The sequence below is a fragment of the Sus scrofa genome, chromosome 6 (assembly GCF_054392235.1).
Source record: "Sus scrofa isolate SSC_HxYL_T2T_F1_AM1 chromosome 6, Sscrofa_HxYL_maternal_Yorkshire_Landrace_v2.0, whole genome shotgun sequence".
NCBI classification, from domain to species: domain Eukaryota; kingdom Metazoa; phylum Chordata; class Mammalia; order Artiodactyla; family Suidae; genus Sus; species Sus scrofa.
Genome location: NC_139388.1, coordinates 38,677,378 through 38,701,293, shown reverse-complemented (window position 1 = coordinate 38,701,293; position 23,916 = coordinate 38,677,378). Strand labels below are relative to the sequence as shown.

The 23,916-nt window shown below is 38.3% G+C and overlaps 1 protein-coding gene across 19 annotated transcripts in view; it reads left to right on the top strand.

The window, feature by feature from the left end:
- The window catches only part of PHKB (phosphorylase kinase regulatory subunit beta), a 199,113-nt gene that overhangs the window by 160,096 nt on the left and 15,101 nt on the right, over nucleotides 1–23,916 (top strand). For 5 of the 19 annotated variants that reach the window (XM_013998278.3, XM_021094238.2, XM_021094236.2 and 2 more), the window contains 5 exons: nucleotides 58–220; nucleotides 1,363–1,444; nucleotides 3,702–3,759; nucleotides 6,115–6,205; nucleotides 9,036–9,238. In XM_013998278.3, coding sequence (XP_013853732.2) covers nucleotides 58–220; nucleotides 1,363–1,444; nucleotides 3,702–3,759; nucleotides 6,115–6,205; nucleotides 9,036–9,238 — 597 coding nt within the window. Of the gene's footprint in view, nucleotides 1–57; nucleotides 1,000–1,051; nucleotides 1,241–1,362; nucleotides 1,445–3,701; nucleotides 3,760–5,106; nucleotides 5,198–6,114; nucleotides 6,206–9,035; nucleotides 9,239–23,916 lie in introns of those variants that run through there. The other 14 variants (XM_013998279.3, XM_084960345.1, XM_084960344.1 and 11 more) reach the window with 4 other exon arrangements.

Here is a 23,916-nt window from a genome sequence, read left to right as displayed (position 1 = left end):
CTCTTAGGATTACATTAGGAATGCAGGAAATTTGCAACTTTTTCTTTTAAATCCTAGGCTTCCAGAATTTAAGAGTTTTGAGGAACTAGAATTTCCCAAACATTCAAAAGTCAAACGACAAAGCAGCACCTCCAATGCTCCTGAGCGGGAACAGCAGCCACATGTCGCAGTTACTGAATGGAAAAGCAAACCTACCCATGAAATTCTTCAAAAACTGAATGTGAGGAAGATGCAAGTCCTTTGTGGCTCCTGAATGAGGAACTCCCGGGGCAAAGCATATTTCTTTCTGTCCTCCCAGAGGGGGCAGCAATCCACCTGGAGGAAGATGGCCTCTGTATACCCGAGGCAGTAATGAGGGGTTGGTCTCAGGGTCTAATATTAGCATGGATGTCCTAAGGACGATTAAGGGGTGAGGACGTGGATTGGGTTGTCTTGAGCGTGAAAGCCTTGTATAGCCCCTTAAAGAAGTTGTGTCCGTGATAGTTGCCTTTGGGATCTCCAGATTTCTCTTTCAGTGCCCTTTCTCTCCTTTTCCCAGCCTGAGTCTTCTCTCCTATCCCGGTATTTAGATCCGATGCTTGCTTTGTGTCTCCCCAGTCACTGAGGACAGCAATCCTTTAACTACAGCCATATGAACATTATGTTAGCAGTCTAGTCTTTTTCCTTCCCTGGGGTTATTTGCATTTTAAAGGAGGAGGGGCAGAGATAAGGTATAGCACCTATCAAAGGAAATGAAATGGTAGAGCTATGAACATCTTACTGGACCCTACAGAAATTGAGCATATCTGATAAATGTATGTCCTGCCAGATATCATCCATTCTTATAATCGATCAACATTATTTATAGATCTGCATGATCATGACTATGCTACGGTAGGCATAAAACATAACACAGAGCGCCCTGATGTCTACTAAGCAGTCTGCACATGTCCCCTCCTTTTATCCATCTCTTCATAATGGGTTGATAGCAACACAGTCTCCCATTTATGAATAACTGAAGTCAAAAAGATAGTGGTTAAATGACTCTGCCAAATCTCTCAGAGAGTGGCAGAGTCAATATTAATGCTTGTAGACAACATATTGTCTATTCTTGTATCTTATTTCCTGAAAAATTTGATTATTAAACCCTGCTGCCCCAGGAATCCAGCTTGTCTACCCACTGTCTCCAAGATAGCTAAGATAAATAGTTGTATAATGTCATTTTCTACTTGGTAGTATATCAATGGCATTTTAATCTTTTCTCAGTTGCATAGCAGAGTATTTCTTCTTTGCATCATGTGGTTTCATGATTAGTTACGCCCCCCTCTGGTAATTTTTATACCCATTTCATTTCCAGTTATTCATAGTGATTTATATTTTCAGGACTGTAGTTGTCTGGCTAGCCAAGCCATCCTGCTGGGTATACTGCTCAAAAGAGAGGGCCCCAACTTCATCACAAAGGAAGGTAAGAGTACATATCTAAGAGAATGTTTTTAAATAAAAAGATGTTATTGAACATATATCAAATATGCATAATGAATATCCATTAAAATGTTACAAGTTGTTTTTTCCTCTATTAAACCATTTCTTAAAAACTTCTAAAAGGAAAATGCTCATTCATACCCCCTAGAGTGGAATAGACTTTTGATGTACAGACTCTTCAATTGCTTTCATGCAGTGATGCTTGATTGTTTCTCTGATTGTTCTGAACAGTGTTGGAGCTGGATTCTGCCCGTGACTGTTAACCTCCAATGACTCCATAGCTCTTTATTGACAGTTTCTGTTTCCAGTTTTATTTTCTGTATGTTTCCAAGAACAATATTGAATCATTGTAGCTATAAAAATGAGCTCCTTCGTGGTCTGTAGCAGCCATTTGGCATGGAACGTGGCATTTGATAGAATTGTGCTCTGAAGATTGTTTACAAAAATAAATCATGTCTCATCGTGTTCACGTCCACTCTGCTTAAGGATGAAATTCAGTTATCACAGAAATCCACACTTGTATGTTGAGTCACTGCTCTAAAGAATCTTTGCATTCTACTTCTGGAATTTTATAATTCAGAATAATTTAGGAAACATTTCAAGTACTTAATGTGTAGCTACTCAAAGTTTTTGGCCCATCTGAAAGTCTTCTGTCCAGAGAGGCGTATTGATTTGGTTAGAATTGAAAATTGAGTCAGTATTCCATACAGCAATGTAATTAATAAGATTTATAGTTCTGGTAGTGCACTAAACATAATTGTTTATTCAATTAAGTTCTACTTGGTTTTTGCATTATTATAGCTGAGAGATAACCTTCTTGAGTATTATACAAGTGAATTGAATAGTCATAATTGTTTTAACTTAATAAAGGCAGAAGTCTAAGCAAATTTTAAACAGAATCCTTCAGGTTTCTAATTAATCTTGAAACTAAAAGTATAAACAGGATCCCAATTATATTGAGGACATTTATCAAAATTTATACTTTAAAACAATAGGATCATTAAAAAGCATACATTTCATTACGAACTAGAATTTAGAATGGTTATTTTAGTAGTGCTTTAAAACAAAATTTATATAAAATAGTTTATAATGAAAATGCTGAGAATTATTTTTAAATGATTTTTATAAACTGCAAATAATATTAATCTTTTACTTAGATATTTAAAAGAGTTTAAATGTTTTAGTCTGTGAAAACTTGCGTATTGAAAATCATAAACATCTGCAGAATCTGAATATGATTTTATCCAACTTGTTAAAAGTTATAAAAATAAGTACAAGGTAAAATGATAAAGCTCTTGTTCTTCACCCTTGTTTCCTTTTTTTGTGCTATGTCCTATCGCATGTTTAATTTATTGACAAACCAATCATGAGGCCAGACCGCATGTAAAGTGCCGCCAAAGAATGAAGCCTGGTGGTCTTTTTTATCTTGAGCACTGATGTGTGATCATGCTCATAACAGAATCACCATAAAGTTGTTGTGAACAAACAAAAGAAGAATTAGATATATTCAGAGTCTGTAGTATTCGTTTAATTTGCTATGTTCTATTTTTTATTTTCTGTAGTAAATTAAAATAACATTTCTTTATTTATTAAAAACTTAGATTGGGAGTTCCCTGGTGGTGCAGCGGGTTAAGGATCTGACATTGTCACTGCTGTGGCTTAGGTCGCAACTGTGGCATGGGTTCAATCCCTGGCCCTGGAATTTCCAAATGCAATAGGTCTGGCCAAAAACAAACAAACAAACAACCTTAGGTTGTACATTAAGAAAACAATAAACTTCAAGAAATAAAGTACTTATCAGAATCATATACTCGGATTTCTCCTCGTGGCTCAGTGGTTAACGGACCCAACTAGCATCCATGAGGACATGGGTTCGATCCCTGGCCTTACTTAGTGGGTGAAGGATCTGGCGTTGCTGTGGCTGTGGTTCTGGCATAGGCCAGCTGCTACAGCTTTACCTGGACTCCTAGCCTGGAAACCTTGATATGCCGTGGATACAACCCTAAAAAAGAAAAAAAGAATCATATACTTAAACTGTTTAGTAGCAAGATCTGGGAAAATTCACACTATATATTTGGGTTACATATTTAAATATGTCAGGTAGTTCACAACACTAATGAATTGATGTATCAACTCTAGTGGAACAAAATGAAAATTCGAGAATGTTTTTTAAGGAAAATAAATGTTATGCATTTAATTAAAGGCTTTTTTCAACAAAGACTCTATTATCCAATGTCTAGGTACTGTTTCTGATCACATTGAGAGAGTCTATAGAAGAGCTGGCAGCAAAAAACTTTGGTTCGTATTAGCATCCTTGTCATTATGTTTTATTTTTTGTGTTGTCATATTCAGTGGCCTAAAGATAATGGAGCAATCTTAAAATGGTTATTCATCCTAATTTTTACTTTTAAACTCCCAAGTTACAACACCTCGGCTCTGCCTACTTTCTAAGGCTCTGCCTACATACCATTTTAACATGGCTTTCCCAAGATATTAAAGACCTGTCTGGGAATATAGACATCTGTAGACTGGAATCTGGAGAGGATGCGCTAGAAGGATGTCCTGATGACTCTTTCCCACCCTGTACCTCTTCGGTCTCTGCAAGGTGCTCTGAGTTCTCATTTGTATTTGGAAAACCTGTTCTTTTATAAAGGGTCATGGAAAGAGACCAATGTTTTATTTAATCACAAGCGAAAGATAATATACTTAGAAGATAATTCTCTCATGATTTAAGTTGAATTAAATCCCGTGACTGTAGTTGCTTCATAAAAAGTAACCGATGTATTCTGCAGAGGTAATCTCTTCTCAGAGAATGAAAAAAAAAAAAAAAAAAAATAGGTAAGTTGAGATAAAACTGTTTAAATTCACAATGGGGTAGGTATGCCTAAATGCATGCCCTCTGCATTTTTGAAGCAATTCTAACGGTTTTATTTGCAGAATCTAACCTTTTAAAGTTAAGAGTATCTGAGTTCCCTTGTGGTGCAGCAGGTTAAGGATCCAGCATTGTCACTGCTGTGGCTCAGGATGCTGCTGTGGCTCAGGTTCGATCCATGGCCTGGGAGCTTCCACATGCCAGGGGTATAGCCAAAAAATTTAAAAATTTAAAAGAAGAAAAGTAAGACTATACATAAATAAATAAATAAATCAAAGTAAGAGTATATTTATATTTTTAATGACCTATTGTTGTCTAATTTTGAAAAAGAAGAAAGTCTCAAGCAGTACCCTAAGAAACTCTCTTCACCTCAATGAGCCTCAGTTTTCTAATCTCTAAAATAAGGGGATTAGCAAAAAAAAAAAAAAAAAAAATTCTGTTAGTTGTATTTCAGCTCTAATTTATAGTAAATATGCCATTCTGACCCAGAAGAAATAACAAAGTAATCCTGTGGCTAAGTCTCAGAGTCTTGCTGTAAATTCTTAGCACAGTAAGGCATGCAAACTCAATAGATGTTGCTTTTTAGTCAGTTAATTTCAAATGTGGTTTATAATCTTACTTTTGGCTAGCAAACCTTTTTTGCTTTTTGTTTTATACTTGCAATTTGATAAATCACTAGCAAACATTTTAAACATTTATGTTTAAAAGAACAAACTCCTGGAAGTTTTATTTACTGTATTTTCCCTTTTATGGCTTTCCACTGACACACCCAGGTTGGCGGTACGCTACGGGGCTGCATTTACCCAGAAATTTTCTTCCTCTATAGCCCCACACATTACTACTTTTCTGGTACATGGGAAACAGGTAACATGCACAGAATGTGGAAACTCAAGCTGCTTGAAATGTGTGGACTTATTTGCATTCTGAGGGTTAAATATGTCTTTTGGTCTTATAGTGTGTGGGTGAAAGCTTCTCTAAAAGCAGGAAGTGTTTGTTCCACTAACTTTATCAGATATGACTTAATTTTCTACTAGTTCATCTATGTCGAGATTAAGCAATGTAAGTGTTTTTTATAGGTCAGCTTCCATGGATATCCTGAAATACAAGAAAACAGCTTTAAACCTACATTTTTATTTTATTTTTTCTGTCTAAAACTGCCACATGAATTTTTACTTTTGAGAAGGGAAAATGTCTTATGTATTGCATGTGCTGTGCTTAAAAATCTGTTCTTACAGTCTGAGACTTTTTCAGAAATGTAAAAATAGCAGTGTGAATTCCTTCCGCCAACATTCTGGCAAGGAAGAAAGTGCTGGTATTTCATTGTATCACTTCCTAAAATTGAATACTAAATGGGCCCCTTGATCCAGGAATTTGGTTATCTAGGCACCAAGAGAAATATGATTTATGTGGTTATAGGAATAGAGGGCATGTGCCAGTGGTGGACTTAATAGTGAATATTTTCATGCAAATCACATTACTCAATTCCTCCTCCTTCACCCCTTCCTGCCAATGGGATAGTTAGGCTCTCTTTTTAAATTGATAATGGCATGAGTGATGCTGGGGTCAGAGGTGAGGAGGAAGGCCTTCTCCTGAATTCTGGATGGCCCTATAGTCTGGGAGGTTTCAGCTGTTAGGTGCAATAACTTGGGATCTGTGTTCCCTCCATATTATTAAATGAGGACCTGATTGTACATATCTAAGTCTCCCCATTCCAGGGGCCCCATTCATTCATCATCTTTTAGATTTGTCAACCTCTGGCCTGCTTTCTTCTTTGCCCCCAGGTCGGTGGTGCGCCATGCAGCAAGTCTTTTAAGTAAACTAGTGGACAGCCTGGCCCCATCCATTACTAATGTTTTAGTGCAGGGCAAACAGGTAAGTATCTGATTTTCAGACTCTCCATCACAAAGCTTTCCGGGCAGGAAAGCAAGCCTCAGCGTCATAGGCCTCCCACAGCCACACTTAGAGTGGCTCAGGCATTTCTCCAAAGGCTCCTTCCCTAAGCAAAATCTAGTCGTAAAGAAGCACAGATACTAAATATCTGTGCTGCACCTTAGAGCTTTAATTTTCGACTCCTGTATTAACCTGAAATCAGTGAAGATGCTGCCAGCGAAAACGGATGATACCTACTAAAGTACTCCAGACAGGCTTAGGAGAGGTAGAGCAAAGACAGGGAGTAGTGAAGGGCACATGTTCCCTTCTACTCCAGTTAAGATTCTTCTCACCCTCAGAAATGCATCAGCCCCCCAGATCCTTAACACTCTGGGCCACCTTTCCTTCCTGCCCCCCCTCTCCCACCAGGGCCTATTGCCTGCTCCTCCTTACAGAGCCATCTCTGATTGGCAGTCCCTCTCTCCCCTGGGTTCTCACAGCAGGCCTGTGACACTTCCCACAACCTGCCCAGAATCCTGGTTCATTGGCATGTGTGTCTCTCACCCAGGGTATGCTATGAAGCCCTGGAAGTCAGGGCCCAGTGTGCACAACATGGCCAACGTGGAGAGGCACTTGGTGAATGCGGGTCGAATTGAGCTTGTGCATGTGGCTATGTGGAGTGGGATACGGCTGCTCATTTTTTGTTTCGGTTTCTCTAAGCTCTAATTACCTGGTTGAATCCATCGTTTGGTTGGAATGAAAACCTCTTTGCTTTCCTTCTCTCTCTTCTTTGGGAATATGTGTGCTTTACTGTTTCTTCCTGACAGTTAATCTGGGGGCAGTAAACCTAATAAGCTTTAATAATACAAAATACTTTAACCCTCTTTAAGGAATCAGCCTATTGCTCATATCTCAGGGCTCTTAATTCATTAAATTGAAATTATTGCATCTTGACATCTAGCTTTTGAAATGTTGAAAGCATAAATTATTTTATTCAGTAATAGTAGCAATGAAAAATTATTGCACTAATAAAAAAAAAACTCCTGAGAAAAATTGCGCATATGTTGTTTTCTCTTTTCCCCAAATTATGAAGAGGTAGAGTTTTCATCCTTCCCTGTCAGCCAAATAGACCAAGGCATAGGAAGTAACCTAACCAGTGCCTTTCCTCACTGCAGTCCTCAGATCCAGCCACAGAGTCCTCTATTGCTGCCTTCTTCTGAGCCACCTCTGAAAGAAAGTAAACAGGCTTTGGGAAGCTATTTTTCCTTGGATTTTAGGCCCCTGTAGTATATCTGAAAATATAGTTAATTTTATGACATATGAGCATACGAGAAGGTTTTAGAGATCTCTGACGTGGCTGGCAGCTGACATTTGGAGAAGGGGCAGGTTAGGGTTGGTCATGTCTATTCTGCACACTATCTAGAGGGAGCTTGCAGCCTGTGATGCTGAGATTCTGCTCCCTAGAGCAGAAATCCTACAGGCCTTGGAGCCTGTCCTGAGGTTGTGGCTGGACCATTGCCCACAAGTCCAGCACATCTCCCAGGGAAACAGTCACTCACAGACCTGGGTACCTGGAAGCCTGACAGCTCTGCTTCAGGTGTATGAAGTCTGTTCATTGCCTGCATCTTACCCCTTTACAAAAAGGAAATGAGAATGGAGCATTCCAGGTTTGCATTTGCTCATTTATGAAATGCCACCCTGAGAACTAAAGTAATATTGTTCCTACAAAGCACTTTCACATCACCTCAAGCTCTCCGGAATGAAATAGTGGTTTAGTCATCATTGCTTCCAGAGGCAATGATGTGCCTTCTGTTTGCTTTCTTCTTTACAAGCTGACATTTTAATAAAAGTAATTGCCCTTGGACTAACTGGTTGGCACCACTTGTGTTACAAAATAAACCGGCAGTTCTCGGTTTTTACTCCATCTCGAAGTTGGGGCAAAAGACCCATGTTCTGCTCTCTCCTCTCAAATCCGAAAACACAAGGGCTACTCTTGTGTTTCACCTACTCTTTAATTTACTCTTCTTTTCCCTGCCTCTTAAAAACCGTGCCCTGAACAAGGAAGAGAGAGGGAGAGATGGATTGAGGAGGGAGGAGGGGCTGCAGACCCTTGTGGGAGGCAAAATGCTAAAGAGAGAGAAAGAGCAGAGTATTCCTCTTGCCCAGGCTCGACAGCACTTTCTGCCTACATTTTCATCGCTGTTTCCCTCTGTGCTTTCCCATTTCCTAGGCTTGTGTGGGCAGCTTTGTTTATTCCCCTCCACAGATGAGAGATACATCAATATTTCAGCCCTCACTAGGTGCCTAGCACTACGCCAGGAAAAAGTGGGGCTACCCTCCCACTGTATGTCCTTGCACCTGCCTTTGAAAAGGTTACAGTGTTGCTAAAGAGCAAAAAGTTCCACATGAGAAACCCTAAAAGAAGTGAAGAATATACTCTCAAATGCTAAATTGTATAGACTGTGCAGTAAAGTAAAACGATTCAATGTATTCTGGTTCCTCTGGAGAGTTTCTAGTACTAAAGTCATTCAGAATAATTTTATCTTAATAGTTATTTATATTCCTTTCCTGCTTTTATCCACTCACCTCCACTCCCCTAACTGGGACCCTTACCTGCCCTTTATATTTTAGACTAGACTGAACCTTCATGAACTCCAGTGGGAGTCATGCTTTGAAAGCCATTTTAATAAATAGCAGGAACAGTTATTCTACCTAATTCCCTAGCTTGCAAAGAGTAATTTCAGCCTGCCAGTCATCCTGAGCCTTGAATTTTTTTTTTCTTTTATCTGTTAGTAGCTAGGAAATTTTTATAATAAAATTCTGCCACCTTTAGGTAACTCTGGGTGCCTTTGGGCATGAAGAAGAGGTTATCTCTAATCCTTTGTCTCCAAGAGTGATTAAGAACATCATCTATTACAAGTGTAATACCCATGATGAGAGGGAGGCGGTCATCCAGCAAGAGCTGGTCATCCACATTGGCTGGATCATCTCCAACAACCCTGAGTTATTCAGTGGCATGCTGAAAATACGAATTGGGTGAGTAAAGAACTTTGTATCTGTGTAATGAGAATTGTTCAGGTTGTCCTAGTCCTCTCTGAGTGAAGTGCTGCCCCAGCTCTGGTGGGTATTCAGGAACGTACATCTTCCTCTAAGTTATAGGGGCAACATCTGACGGTATGAAGAATACTAGTGGCCTGAAAAAAATCTTCCTGTTTATTTAATTCCCATGTTAGATGTACTGAAGTAATTCTGTTCTCTGGCAAAATCAAACTCCAGAGATTTAAACAGTTGCATCATGTAAAAACATAGCAACCCCCCCCAAAAAAAACCCACGATACGCAATACTCATAAAAATTGCTATAAATGACGTGGATACGCCTTAAGAGAAGAATGAATTTTTAGTAAAACTAGGTGTCAGGAGGACACATACAGATAATTTTGGTCCTTTTAAGAATATTCTGCTGCATCCATCTTTCTACCAAAATCTAAATTTTTAATCATTAAAATTTTAAGTGTTCTCTTTGGAGAAGAACTTGAAAGTAATGCGGTGGTGATCTTGAATCTTCTTAAATCAAGCACTGTGTTAAGCATGTGGTCAGGCACGCTGACCAGGCTTTGGCATTTAGCAGAACTGAGTCCTGACCACCACTTACCATCTCATGACCTGGGACCGGTGACTGAGCCTACTAAGAAAATAGTAGTCTCTGTACTCCATGTGAGATGAAACAAGATTAAGTATTTAAAAGTCTACCACAGCCAAATAAAATACAAATGCTTATTCTCCACCTGTGGCATGTAGAAGTTTCCAGGCCAGGGATCAAACCAACACCACAGTAGTGACCTGAGCCTCAGCAGTGACAATGCCAGATCCCTAACCACCAAGTCACCAGGGAATGCCTCATTTTTTTAAACATATTTTTGATTGTACAAGTATCATGTGAATATGTTTTCATTGTTAAAGAGTCAAACAGTACCTGATCATGATATGTGGCCAATTTAGTCCTCATGTGTTTGAAAAGAATAAGTTGTTTCTGTCAGGCACAAATACATGTGAATGTGTGTGAGTGTGAGTAGGTATAGCTTGCTAATTGTATAATTAGGTCATCACTATCTTTATTGGTAGTGTTCTACTGGATTCTCGATTGCTGTCGCAAAAATGTTCTCATGATTATGGCATTTGTTAAATTCTCCTTTGTTTTATCAGTTTTGCTTTATCTATTTGTGTTTGTCCTTTGTGTCCTTTTGCTTTGTGTTTGTGCATGTTGCCGTATAGTTTTAACAATATCTCTTCCCTCGTGTCACTTAGTTTCTACCTGAATTATTTTCAAAATTATTCCTTAAACATCTACAGAAGTATTATAGAGTGGTATAATAAAGCGCATACTGTTACCCAGCTTCAACAGTATCATCATGTGACCAATCTTATTTCATTCGTACCCCCACCCACCCACCCCTGTAGATTTAAAGCAAATTTATCATATCATTTGATCTGTGAGTTCTTCAGTGTGTATCTCTAAGAGATAAGGGCTTATTAAAAGCATAACCATGATACCATTCCATTCCATAAAATACAACAAATGAATTCTTTTTGTCTAATATCAGTGCCATGCCTGCTGTCTTTTTCTGTCACTCTTAGCTTAGTATACTGTCTTCCATTCCTTTCCCCTCAATGTTTTGTTTCATTTTGTGTAGATGTGCCTTTTATATTTTAACATTTAGGCTATATTTACTTTTAATACAATTTGAGATTATCTTTTAATAGAAATATACGTCATATTTTTGCCATTTCATTTATGTTTTGACTTATTCCTGCCATTTTATTTTGTTTTCTAGTTACCAAGCTTTCTTGTTGTTACTTTTTTCTTTTCTTCTTTATTGCTGGATTGATTTCCCTTTCATTTCTGAGTTTTGATTTTGCATGTGAGTATGAAGCACTTAGTGAAAAATGATTACCCATTTATTTCCTTTAAAAAATTACATAAAAAAACTTGTTGCTTCTTGAGAAGTATCTGCATGTCTCTTGTTTCAACAAGTTTCATTCTAGGAATTTAGACATACCTTAAGCAGTCTTCATTTTAGCATTGTTTTAAATAGTGAAACATTAGGAACAACTCAAGATATCCATCAGTAGGAAAGATTTCAAATAAGTTGTTATAGCCATACGATAAAATGCTGTGTAGCCATTTCAAGTAACAGGATAAAGCCAGTGAACTGACATTTATAAATATCCAAGATAAATTAAGTGAAAAAAGGTTGCAATATATTGTTCCTTTTTTTATGTCTATGTAAAACTTTTCAATTTTCTTTTTTTAATATAATGATTTTTTTTCATTATAGCTGGTTTACAGTGTCCTGTCAATTTTCTATATAGCAAAGTGACCCAGTTACACATACAATTATACATTCTTTTTTCTCACATTATCATGCTCCATCATAAGTCACCAGACATAGTTTCCAGTGCTACCCAGCAGGATCTCATTGCTAATCCATTCCAAAGGCAATAGTCTACATCTGTTAACCCCAAGCACCCCATCCATCCCACTCCCTCCCCCTCCCCTTGGCAACCACAAGTCTATTCTCCAAGTCCATGATTTTCTTTTCTGTGGAAAGGTTTATTTGTACTGTATATTAGATTCCAGATATGAGTGATATCGTATGGTATTTGTCTTTCTCTTTCTGACTTACTTCACTTAATATGAGAGTTTCTAGTCCATCCATGTTGCTGCAAATGGCATTATTTTGTTCTTTTTTTTATAGCTGAGTAGTATTCCATTGTGTATACATACCACATCTTCCTAATCCAATCATCTGTCGATGGATGTTTAGATTGTTTCCATATCTTGGCTATTATGAATAGTGCTGCAGTGAACATTTAGGTGCATGTGTCTTTTTCAAGTAAAGTTTTGTCTGGATATATGCCCAAGAGTGGGATTGCTGGGTCATATGGTAGTCCATGTGTAGTTTTCTAAGGTACCTCCATACTGTTCTATTTTTTATATAAGAATAAGAATACTGTACATATATATGCATAATGTATGTGTGGAAAAGTGTATGTAATATCTGTGACATTTATTTTCCCTGGGAGATTTCTACTTTGTAAGTTACATTTTTCAGTTTTATTTAAATTTCTTTAGTCGAGATTATTAGTTGTTAAACTGTTTGCTTGATTTCAATTAGAGTCTATTTCAAGTGAGCTTTCATTCTTTATCTCCCCTTTCTATTGATTGAGAAGTGAACTCTCTCTGCATAGAACTTGACCTTCATTTTTAATCCCTTAAAATAGTTCCTTTCCGGAGTTCCCGTTGTGGCTCAGTGGTTAATGAATCCGACTAGGAACCATGAGGTTGCGGATTCAATCCCTGGCCCTGCTCAGTGGGTTAAGGATCTGGCGTTGCCGTGAGCTGTGGTGTAGGTTGCAGACACGGCTCGGATCCCGCGTTGCTGTGGCTCTTGTGGCTCCGATTTGACCCCTAGCCTGAGAACCTCCATATGCTGTGGGAGCGGCCCTAGAAATGGCAAAAAGCCAAAAAAAAAAAAAAAGTTCCTTTCCAAATTCGAGGTATTCCAAATCAATTATAAGAACTTTGACTCATACCCTGATTTGTTCAGCTCTGCTCTAAAAATTTTAACTCCAATTCTTAACTACATAAGAGGATGCAGAATGGGTCTTTTATGTGAGATGTCACTAAATGAAAAGAAATGTTTTTCGTCATATCCATACAGGTTTGCCAAGTGTTCTCTTGTCTCTGAGTCTGACTGAGAAGGGTAGGATATAGCTCTTACAGAGTATGTTCTTTGTAATAAATGTTCTCTTCGGGAAAACCTCTTCAAGTGATAGTCATCCTTGCTGTGATTTAAATAGAGCCTTAGAGTAAAAGTTAACCATTCCTTAGAATTTTACAGTGCTGAGTTTTTCAGCCTGTAGGAGTTTTTCCTTTACTGCTTATTCAGCATTTGGGGCTAATATATGTTCTCTCAAAAATCCAGTGTAGTTTTCTTTCTTGAATCGAAATCTGACCTGAAGCTTCTTACTCTGTATGGCAGTGAAGTATGTTTAGTTTTTTCTAAAAATAGTTTTCATCCTGTTTTTGTTCATGCCTTCCATGAGAAATAACGTACTCTTTTTCCTCAAACCGCCACCCAAAGTAAAAATGTCAGGACAGGAGTTCCCGTCGTGGCGCAGTGGTTAACGAATCCGACTAGGAACCATGAGGTTGTGGGTTCGGTCCCTGCCCTTACTTAGTGGGTTAAGGATCCAGCGTGAGTTGTGGTGTAGGTTGCAGACTCGGCTCGGATCCCGCGTTGCTGTGCCTCTCGCGTAGGCCGGTGGCTACAGCTCCGATTCGACCTGGGAACCTAACCTGGGAACCTCCATATGCCGCGGGAGCGGCCCAAGAAATAGCCAAAAAAAAAAAAAAAAAAAAAAAAAAAAAAATTGTCAGGACAGAATGTGTGACTCAGTATTTAATGATAGCAAAAACCTCCTGCTGAGGAAATTGGCCAGGAAACTGTATTCACTGTCCTGAAACTCATCCTGGAATCACTTGTGGCGTTATGTTCCCATTGTGGGTATTAACAGTGTCCCTGCCCAACGTATTATGTATATTTCCCCACATGCTGGAATCACAAGGTCTGCTCCAAACACTGAGACACTGTCAGCTGGGGAGAAGTCTTAACTTTTTTTTTTTTTTTTTTTTTTTTGGTCTTTTTGCCTTTTCTAGGGCCACTCCCGCGGCATATGGAGGTTTCCAGGCTAGGGGTCTAATCAGAGCCATAGCCACAGGCCTACGCCAGAGCCACAGCAACGTGAGATCCGAGCCACATCTGCAACGCCGGATCCTTAACCCACTGAGCAAGGCCAGGGATTGAACCCACAACCTCATGGTTCCTAGTTGGATTCATTAACCACTGTGCCATGATGGGAACTCCTTAACTTCTTTTTTTAATAAGAAGTCATTTATTTAAGAAATTTAAACTTCTGCTAAAAATAGAAACCAGATCTTATCTTCCCACCTGTATCATGGTCTAGCTCACAGGAGATGTTCAATAGAATTTGACAGATTGGTTAATACGTAGGTTATAAGTAGCTTCAGGTAGTTTGCCTTGAACTACTGATGGGGGATTTAGGAAAAACAAAAGTAGAGCATGACTCTCCATGCATTAGAGAAAGAAAGGACTCTTTGAATTTTGATAAATGCACTTGTTTGTACAAGTCATATCCGTCAGGACATGACAAAGTTAAACAGGGCCTTGTTTATATGAAAGTCTTGTCATAGAAGAATGTAGCACTTTCTCCACTCATTTATTAATGGAATGGTGCAGTTAATCATCAGAGTGTGGTACAAATAGCCTTAGAGTGGTACTTCTTCTCTAAGCAGCATTCCTAGTAAGGCTCTAAGGGAGGTATGAACGTGAGTAACATGTTGATACTGCGTTCAAACGTTCATTCTGGTCAACTTTTATCCTCCTCTTCTTCCATCACCATAACCACAGATCTTACTAGACAATATGCTAAAAATACTCTATGTCTGTTATCTGATTTAGTCTACACAACAACTTTGAGGTGGGCACCCCCATTTTAAAGTAAACAACTTGAGATTCAGAGAGCTTTAGGTGACTTGTCTTAACCAAATCAGTAACTGAAAGAACTGGGATTTACACCCAGGACTGCCTGATTCCAAAGTTCTTGTTCTTCCCTCTTCAGTACTTTGTGCATGTTTTCACTCACACATACTATTGCTCTTTTCTCAGGGAAGCAGGTCTTATTGTTTCTTTCTAAAACCTTAGGGCCTTTATGGCCCCTTCTACATGATTTCACCCTGTGACCCACTTTGTATTCAAGTATTCATGAGGCAGCTGTGATGTGCCTTGACTCCTGATGACTTTTGTCTTTAGTTTGAATCCAGGATCAATACTGTTTATCATTGTCCCAGTACACGACACACCAAGGAGGCTGAGCAGTTACAAGTTAACGAACAAGAAATAAGACTTTTTTTCCCTTTCTTCATCATGAGGCCAAAAAATGGGGATGTTTTGGAAGTCATTCTAAGTTAGCCTTTTATAGGATGCAAGAGATATACTAGAATACTATGGAAACTCGATGAAGTTAAGTAACTTACCCATGGTCACAAAACCAAGAACTGGAATTTGAACCTGAGGTGAGTGACTGCAGTGTTCATGCTTCCCTGTCACTCCTCCAGCTCTCTGGTCTGTAAAATAGGAAGGCTGTCTCAGCTTTGGCTTCCTTTGGGATTGCAGGGATTCTGGGTAAGGAATATATAGGTCTTTTGCAAAAGATGAAATTTAAACAGAATTGCTGTGACCTTTGGTAATTTGAGGTCCTCTCTCTTGTGGCATTTGGAGAACAAGTACCTCTGGGGATTTCTTTTTACACACCACTAATCCCAAGAGGAGGCTCTCACACCTCACCCACCCCTCCCCACCAACAAACACTCACATACTCACCCCTGTCCTCCAGTCCTAGGTTTGCAGACACCTTCTGCTCCCACAAGAGACATTCGCCCTGGAAGTATCCCTTTTCACCCTCACAGATTCTCCTCCAGGACCCAGTAGAATGATCCCCAGCATTTCATATAGAAACCTTAACTCAAAATCCTCTTTGGAATCTGTGCTGCCATCTGACCTGGTCTCACCCCTCCATCACCTGGTGGGACCTCATGAAATCCATGGCATACACTCATGAATCCCCCTGTGCTGTGCCCACAGTGCTTCTCCACCACATTCATAGAGGGGTTTTGGAACCCTGTCTCTCCTCTTCAGATAGCCAAAAGCCTGGGAGAATTGCAGTTATCCTGTCTATGGAGCTCGTGATAGTGCCTGTCTGAGAAGATGAAAGATCTTAAAAGATATCTTTATATCTTTTTAATATATTTCTATTGCACTTCATCCTTAATAAATTTTACTCAGATCTCATCTCCTTAAGTGAATGGCTTTTTTGCACATTAATGTATTACCAGCAGCAAAATCATATTCTATTAATAAGTTTCTTTACAAAATTTACCTGGAAATTTACAAAATTTATTTTTTATTTTTTTATTTTTATTTGTTTTCAGTGCTACACAGCGGGATCTCATTGTTAATCCATTCCAAAAGCAATAGTTTGCATCCGTTAACCCCAAGCTCCCAATCCATCCCACTCCCTCCCCCTCCCCCTTGGCAACCACAAGTCTATCCTCCAGGTCCATGATTTTCTTTTCTGTGGAAAGGTTCTTCATCTGTGCTATATATTACATACCAGATATGTGATATCATATGGTATTTGTCTTTCTCTTTCTGACTTACTTCACTCAGTATGAGGGTCTCTAATTCCATCCCTGTTGCTGCAAATGCCATTATTTCGTTCTTTTTTATGGCTGAGTAGTATTCCATTGTGTATATATAACACATCTTCCTAATCTAATTGTCTGTCAATGGACATTTGGCTTGTTTCCATGTCTTGGCTATTGTGAAGAGAGCTGCATTGAACATGTGGGTGCATGTGTCTTTTTTAAGGAAAGTTTTGTCTGGATATATGCCCAAGAGTGGGGTTGCTGAATCATGTGGTCAATCTATGTATAGTTTTATAAGGTACCTCCATACTGTTCTCCACAGTGGTTGTACCAGCTTACATTCCCACCAACAGTGCAGGAGGGTTCCTTTTCTCCACACCCCCTCCAGCACTTGTTATTTGTGGACTTATTAATGATGGCCATTCTGACTGGTGTGAGGTGGTATCTCATGGTAGTTTTGATTTGCATTTCTCTAGTAATCAGTGATGTTGAGCATTTTTTCATGTGCTTGTTGGCCATCTGTGTATCTTCCTTGGAGAAATGTCTATTCAGGTCTTTTGCCCATTTTTCCATGGGGTTGTTGGTTTTTTTGCTGTTGAGTTATATACCTTGTTTGTGTATTTTAGAGATTAAGTCCTTATCAGTTGCGTCATTTGAAACTATTGTCTCCCATTCTGTAAGTTGTCTTTTTGCTTTCTTTTTGGTTTCCTTTGCTGTGCAAAAGCTTGTCAGTTTAATTAGGTCCCATTGGTTTATTTTTGCTTTTATTTCTGTTGCTTTGGGAAACTGACCTGAGAAAACATTTGTAAGGTTGATATCAGAGAATGTTTTGCCTATGTTCTCTTCCAGGAGTTCGATGGTGTCTTGTCTTATATTTATTTTTGAGTTTATTTTCGTGTGAGGGTGTGTTCTAGTTTCATTGATTTGCATGCAGCTGTCCAGGTTTCCCAGCAATACTTGCTGAAAAGACAGTCTTTTTCCCATTTTATGTTCTTGCCTCCTTTGTCAAAGATTAATTGACTCTAGGTGTCGGGGTTTATTTCTGTGTTCTCTATTCTGTTCCATTGGTCTGTCTGTCTGTTTTGGTACCAGTACCACACTGTCTTGATGACTGTGGCTTTGTGATATTGCTTGAGGTCTGGGAGAGTTATGTCTCCTGCTTGGCTTTTGTTTCTCAGGATAGCTTTGGCAATTCTGGGTCTTTTGTGGTTCCATATAAATTTTTGGATTGTTTGCTCTAGTTCTCTGAAAAGTGTCATGGGTAATTTGATAGGGATTGCATTGAATCTGTAGATTAATTTTTATAATATTAATTTTTCCAATCCAGGAACATGGAATATCTTTCCATTTCTTTACATCTTATTCAATTTCCTTGATTAATGTTTTATAATTCTTGGCATATAAGTCCTTTGCCTCCCTGGTCAGGAGTATTCCCAGATATTTGATTTTGGGGGGTAACAATTTTAAAAGGTATTGTGTTTTCATATTCCTTTTCTAATATTTCATTGTTAGTATACAGAAATGCAACTGATTTCTGAATGTTAATCTTATATCCTGCTACTTTGCTGAATTTATTAATCAGTTCAAGTAGTTTTTGGGTTGAGTCTTTAGGGTTTTCTATATATAGTATCATGTCATCTGCATACAGTGAGAGTTTGATCTCTTCCATTTATGATAAAAATTCTTACCAAAGTGGGTATAGAGGGAACATTCCTTAACATAATCGAAGCCATTTATGACAAACCCACAGCAAATATAATACTCAATGGAGAAAAGCTGAAAGCCTTCCCACTAAAATCTGGAACAAGGCAGGGATGCCCACTCTCACCACTGCTGTTCATCGTAGTATCAAAGTCTTAGCCACAGCAATCAGACAAACAAAAGAAATACAAGGCATCCTGGAAGGTTTTTAGTTTGCTTAAAATTGATGAACAAAGTATTCATTTATAGAGTCCTTGAATGTCGAATCTCAGATAAATTGTTGGATTCGATGTCACCTGTTTGTGTTTCTGGCATGATTTTTAAAAGAAAGAGGGGAGAGAATTTCTAGAAAGCATTCCTTTTTTACTTCCTTACAGGTTAATTAAAGCTCTTCAAACTCATTCACATCTGACTTTTTACCATTGTTTTAAATATTATGATTTAAAGAGATTGATCGTTCAGTCAGCTTTTAACACCATAGTCCTCCTAAAAAGCCCACATTCACTAGGCTAAATGGACATAAAAAGGAAGAACGTTTGTCTTAGTCATGGTACATCTTACCCACAGTTCTCCTGCACTATGTATGCTTTTCTCTTTCTGTTTTAACTCTCCCTCTGGGGTTTTGGATTTTTTTATTGTTTGGTTGGTTTGGTTTGGGTTTTTTTGTTTGTCATGATAAGTTATTTATTTATGATTTTTATTTTTTTCCATTTTAGCTGGTTTACAGTGTCCTGTCAATTTTCTACTATACAGCATGGTGACCCAGTTACACATTACAATGAGTGCATTCTTTTTTCTCACATTATCATGCTCTATCATAAGTGAGCAGACATAGTTTCCAGTGCTACCCAGCAGGATCTCATTGTTAATCCATTCCAAAGGCAGTAGTCTGATTCTGTTAACCCCAAGCACCCCATCCATCCCACCCCCTCCCCCTCCCCCTTGGCAACCACAAGTCCGTTCTCCAAGTCCATGATCTTCTTTTCTGTGGAAAGGTTCATTTGTGCCGTATATTAGATTCCAGATATAAGTGATATCATATGGTATTTGTCTTTCTCTTTCTGACCTAACTTCACTCAGTATGAGGGTCTCTAGTTCCATCCATGATGCTGCAAATGGCATTATTTCGTTCCTGTTTGGGGATTTTTTTTAAATGTATTTCTTTATATCACCCACTGCCTCAGTTGCTTTAAACCAATACGACCATGTTTCTTTTTGCTTTTTCTCAAGGTTAATCCTGCCAATGCAATTTCTTCAACATTATTGCTATCAGGCACTCCAGTGAACAAAATTAACCTGCTCACAGGAATGGTATTCTAGTCTGATAATGATTTGATTTGCTGTCTCATTATTGATTTGTGCTCCAGCTTTCATGCTGAAATAGATCAAGTTCCTGACAGGCCCATTACTATGAAGACCTCCAGTCAACTGCTTTCTGCTTTAAGTCTGTCATTCAGGCTTGAGTAGGAGATAACCCCTGAGGATATATGTTATCAAGCCTTTTTCATCCCTGCATTTCATATGCTAGCACACTCTCTGTAAGCAATTATGATCCACGTATGTCTTGTCTGATGCCCACAGCTGCGTCTGTGGATCTCACATCCAATGCTTAGAGAAGCCATTGGTGTCATAGGTACCAGACTGTAACATTGCTTGTGCCGTAAAGGAAAAAGGAGATAATTGCAGTTCTGAGCTTATTAGCATGGTTTCATACTCAGTCAAAGGACTTTGCTTTTGACACTTGATAGGAGGTAAGGAAGTGAGTTGATAGAGTTCTCCGACCTCTGTTCTGCTGTGATTAGATCAGAGGTAGAGTGGGGGAGTGATTTTTCTCCAGTTACCAAACAGAAAGCCCACTTTGCCTCTTCAAATTTTCACCCTCTCTCTTTCAATACGAATCAAGCAAAACATTCCATTCTTGCAACTTTCTCATCTCCTATTATATAACCTAATAAAATACTTGGACAGGCAGTTCATGTTCACTTAACAATAAACTTGACAAATACTTTTAGTATCTTGAAATAACCTCAAAGTGATTATTTTAAAAATTGTTTCTTGCTATGGATCAGTGCTATTCTTTATGGCATTTTTTTTTTTTTTTTCAGAAAATGTCAGCCGTTCTGATTTACCAATGATGTCAGATTTTCATGTGTTTCGTTTTATATTCCACTCCTTAATTGGGGCAGCTTGGAAAGAAAAATGCCAATACATACAGAGTGTGCTAACTAACCTCACCTGAAGAGAGATTTTAGAAGGATAAGCTTATTCCCAGGGCTGTGCAGGAATACTGGTCCGCCTTTTCGTCTTTTTCCAGCAGTGTGGAGGAATTCATTGTCAAGTCAGACCATGATGCCTTTGAAGGTTGAGCTGGTCAGTCGTGTGTATCTCCCACTTTCTCATTTGCTTATTGGCAAGTAGAGCATGTCCCTGATTCTTTCGACAGACTGAATTTATAAGGATCTGGGCCAAGGGTAACCTTCATTCTTTTGACCTTCTACAGTTGCTCGCTTGCTCGCTTTCCCCATTTTGCTTTAAGTGCTTTTACCCTGGAATTGCCAAATCAGGTTTGATGACTTTGTCTGCAGGAATGAGGTTAAGAAGCTAGATTTTCCCATGCAAAGGAATTAATGCCCTTTTGTATTAGTAATTCTCAAAATGGATAAAACATCTTTTTGATTTTCTTCACTGTATTACTCACTTGGTTATTTACTTTCTGAGTGTAGTCTCTGACTGTTATATAGTAGTTCATATCTAAGGCGATTTTGCTGTTTCTGTTTTAGTCTTTTGAAGAATTCTAAGCTAAAAAGATTAGTTTGGTCCGTACTTTTGAATGAATAATTATTTTTAACAATCCGACAAATAAGTTAGATTCATTTGTGCTCGAATGAATGAAAAACAGTCACCTTTCTTTAGTGGCTGTTGTATGTTTTCTATAATTTCTCACAGAACTGCTGAGATTTTGTAAATAGAAGCCTGAGGGGAAATTTTTTAGATCTCCAACAGTCTTTGTTTATGGTACTGAAGATTTGAAAAGATAAATGTGACAATGTTTAGTGTTAATAACTCAAGTTTTGAGAGGACCTTAAAAAGTAAGCATTTAAAAAATTTTTTTAATTTACTTATTTTAGAAGAGGCTACCTCCTGAAGTTAAATCGATGTGGTGCACTTATTTAAGTAACTCCAAGACTTGAATTAAAAATTGTATCACCTCCCTCCAACCTGAGTCTGAGAAGTCAAATAAAAGGTGTTTGCTAACATAATTTGGACATAGCAATTGAACATAACAACCGAACTCTGTAATTTCAAAAACGTTTTAATAGTTTTAACATAATAACATTGTTCCTCTTATTTGTTCCTCAAAATAATTTCATAAAATGAGCTGAACAAGTAATGGTAATATCCCCATTTGAAAAATAACTTGCAGATTAGGCTCAGTTGGTAAGTAACAGAATTGGTATTCAAGTCTGTCTTTATTGTTTTTGCTTTTCATTATGAAAAAATTTAAATGTGTAATAATAGAATAATTTGGTAAATTCCCACATGCCCATTACTTAATGGGCATAAGCAATTGTTAGTAATTTACATTTACCATATCTGCTTATCTTTTTTTTTTTTTTTGCTGTAGATTATTAAGCAAATCTGAGACATTTTGACTTTTACCTTTCAATATGATAGTAAGTACATATATATCTAAAGTAAGAAAAGGGACATTTTCTTAATAACCACAATACCATTACCACTTCCAGCAAAACTAGCAATAATTCCTTAATATTACCTGATATACCATTTTTTTTTTCATATTTCTCTGGTTGTCCCCAAAATGACTTTGTTTTAAGAATACTGGGGTCCCCGTCATGGCTCAGTAGTTAACGAATCCAACTAGGAACCATGAGGTTGTGGGTTCGATCCCTGCCCTTGCTCAGTGGGTTAAGGATCTGGTGTTGCCATGAGTCGAAGACGCGGCTCAGATCCCGCGTTGCTGTGGCTCTGGCGTAGGCTGGCAGCTACAGCTCCGATTTGACCCCTAGCCTGGGAACCTCCATATGCCGCAGGAGCAGCCCAAGAAATGGCAAAAGACAAAAAAAAAAAGAATACGGGGGTCCCAAACAGAGCCCACACGTGGCATTAGTTGTTTTATCTCTTAAGTCACTTTCGATCTAGAACAGTACCCCTCCACCCCCATTTTTCTTGTGATGACTTTAACTTGTTTGGGGGGACCAAAAAGCTAGTCTTTAGTTTTAATTTGATGTTTCTTTTATTATACTAAGCTGCCTCAAATGTAAATTTTAAATGTTAAATAAATAAAATAATAGGGTGTTCCCGTTGTGGCACAGTGGAAATGAATCCAACTAGAAACCACGAGGTTGCAGGTTCCATCCCTGGCCTCGCCAAGTGGGTTAAGGATCCCAAGTTGCCATTGTGTGATCTGTGGTGCAGGTCGCAGATGTGGCTCGGATTCCACGTTGCTGTTGCTGTTGCTGTGGCATAGGCCGGCAGCTGTAGCTCCGATTCTACCCCTAGCCTAGAAACTTCCATATGCTGCAGGTGTGGCCATAAAAAAAGCAAAATAATAATAATAATAATAAATAGAAGGTAATTCTGTCTAATCTCTAAAATTAAAAATGAAAATTTTTTTTAATTTAAAGAGAGTCCATGGAACAGTTTACTGTAACTGAAATGTTGCTGTAACAATTAATTTCATAACTTTGTCATCAAAACATCCAGAGTATCTAGTGACAATATCCTTTGACTTTTATGCTTGTATAAAATTTTGACTAAACGCAGTCCACAATAAGATGAACAAGTAAAGAAATTCTAATCTTTAGCGTTAATATATGTTTAGTCCAGTTTTTCTTTACAGCTGATTAGAAAAGTGCGAATTGTAAATCTTAACTCTGTCACATGTTCTGTTGTTGAACATATCAGGAAACTCAAAAATGTTTTTTTTCCTATTTGTAAATGCCTTGTCATCTTTGCTGTTCTTATCAAAGAGCAGGTGTTAAATATTTGTCATGTATTATCAGTAGTAATAATAACATTTATTTTTCAAATTGCTGTGTTCCATCCTTGTGTCTCTCTCATGCCTCTGTGTCATGCAACACATAGGCTGCATTTGACTGGCAGACTAGTTCAATCTCTAACTTCCAGAAATGGCAACAACAAAGAATAGGGGAGCAGTAGGAAAAAGAGCTAAGAATTGCCTTTGCAGAGAGTAGTGGGATTGGAGCCGTCTCAGAGCAGGGACACTGCCTTGTGGCCTGTGGATGGCCCAGCAGGCAGGGTGATTTGCTTGGTTGATATCACTTCATGCTCAACTGCAAACAATTACCATTTTTCTTATCATCTTTTCCCTTGAGAGAGAGCAAAGTCATCCCATGAGGCTGATCACTGTTGTTTTGCAAACCAACCTGTTTTGCAAACCAGAAAGAAGGATTTAATCTTTTGATTATTTCCACCTAACTTTTCATCTCTGTATCTGCAATAACTTTATGGGTAGTCTTTCAGATAAGTGAATCAGAGAAAGATATTGATATATTTAAGTGTAGTTACTTCACCACTTGAAATCTTTGTTGCTGTAACTAGATGTTTCTACCTATGGGCTGGCTACCCAGCCCCCCTTTGAGAGACAAAGCATGGATGAATGAAAGCACGTTCTTTCCAGATGCCGAGCTTCTCTGTCTCTGTTTGTTATTCAGCATTCACTAAAGGATTTAAGGATAAAGC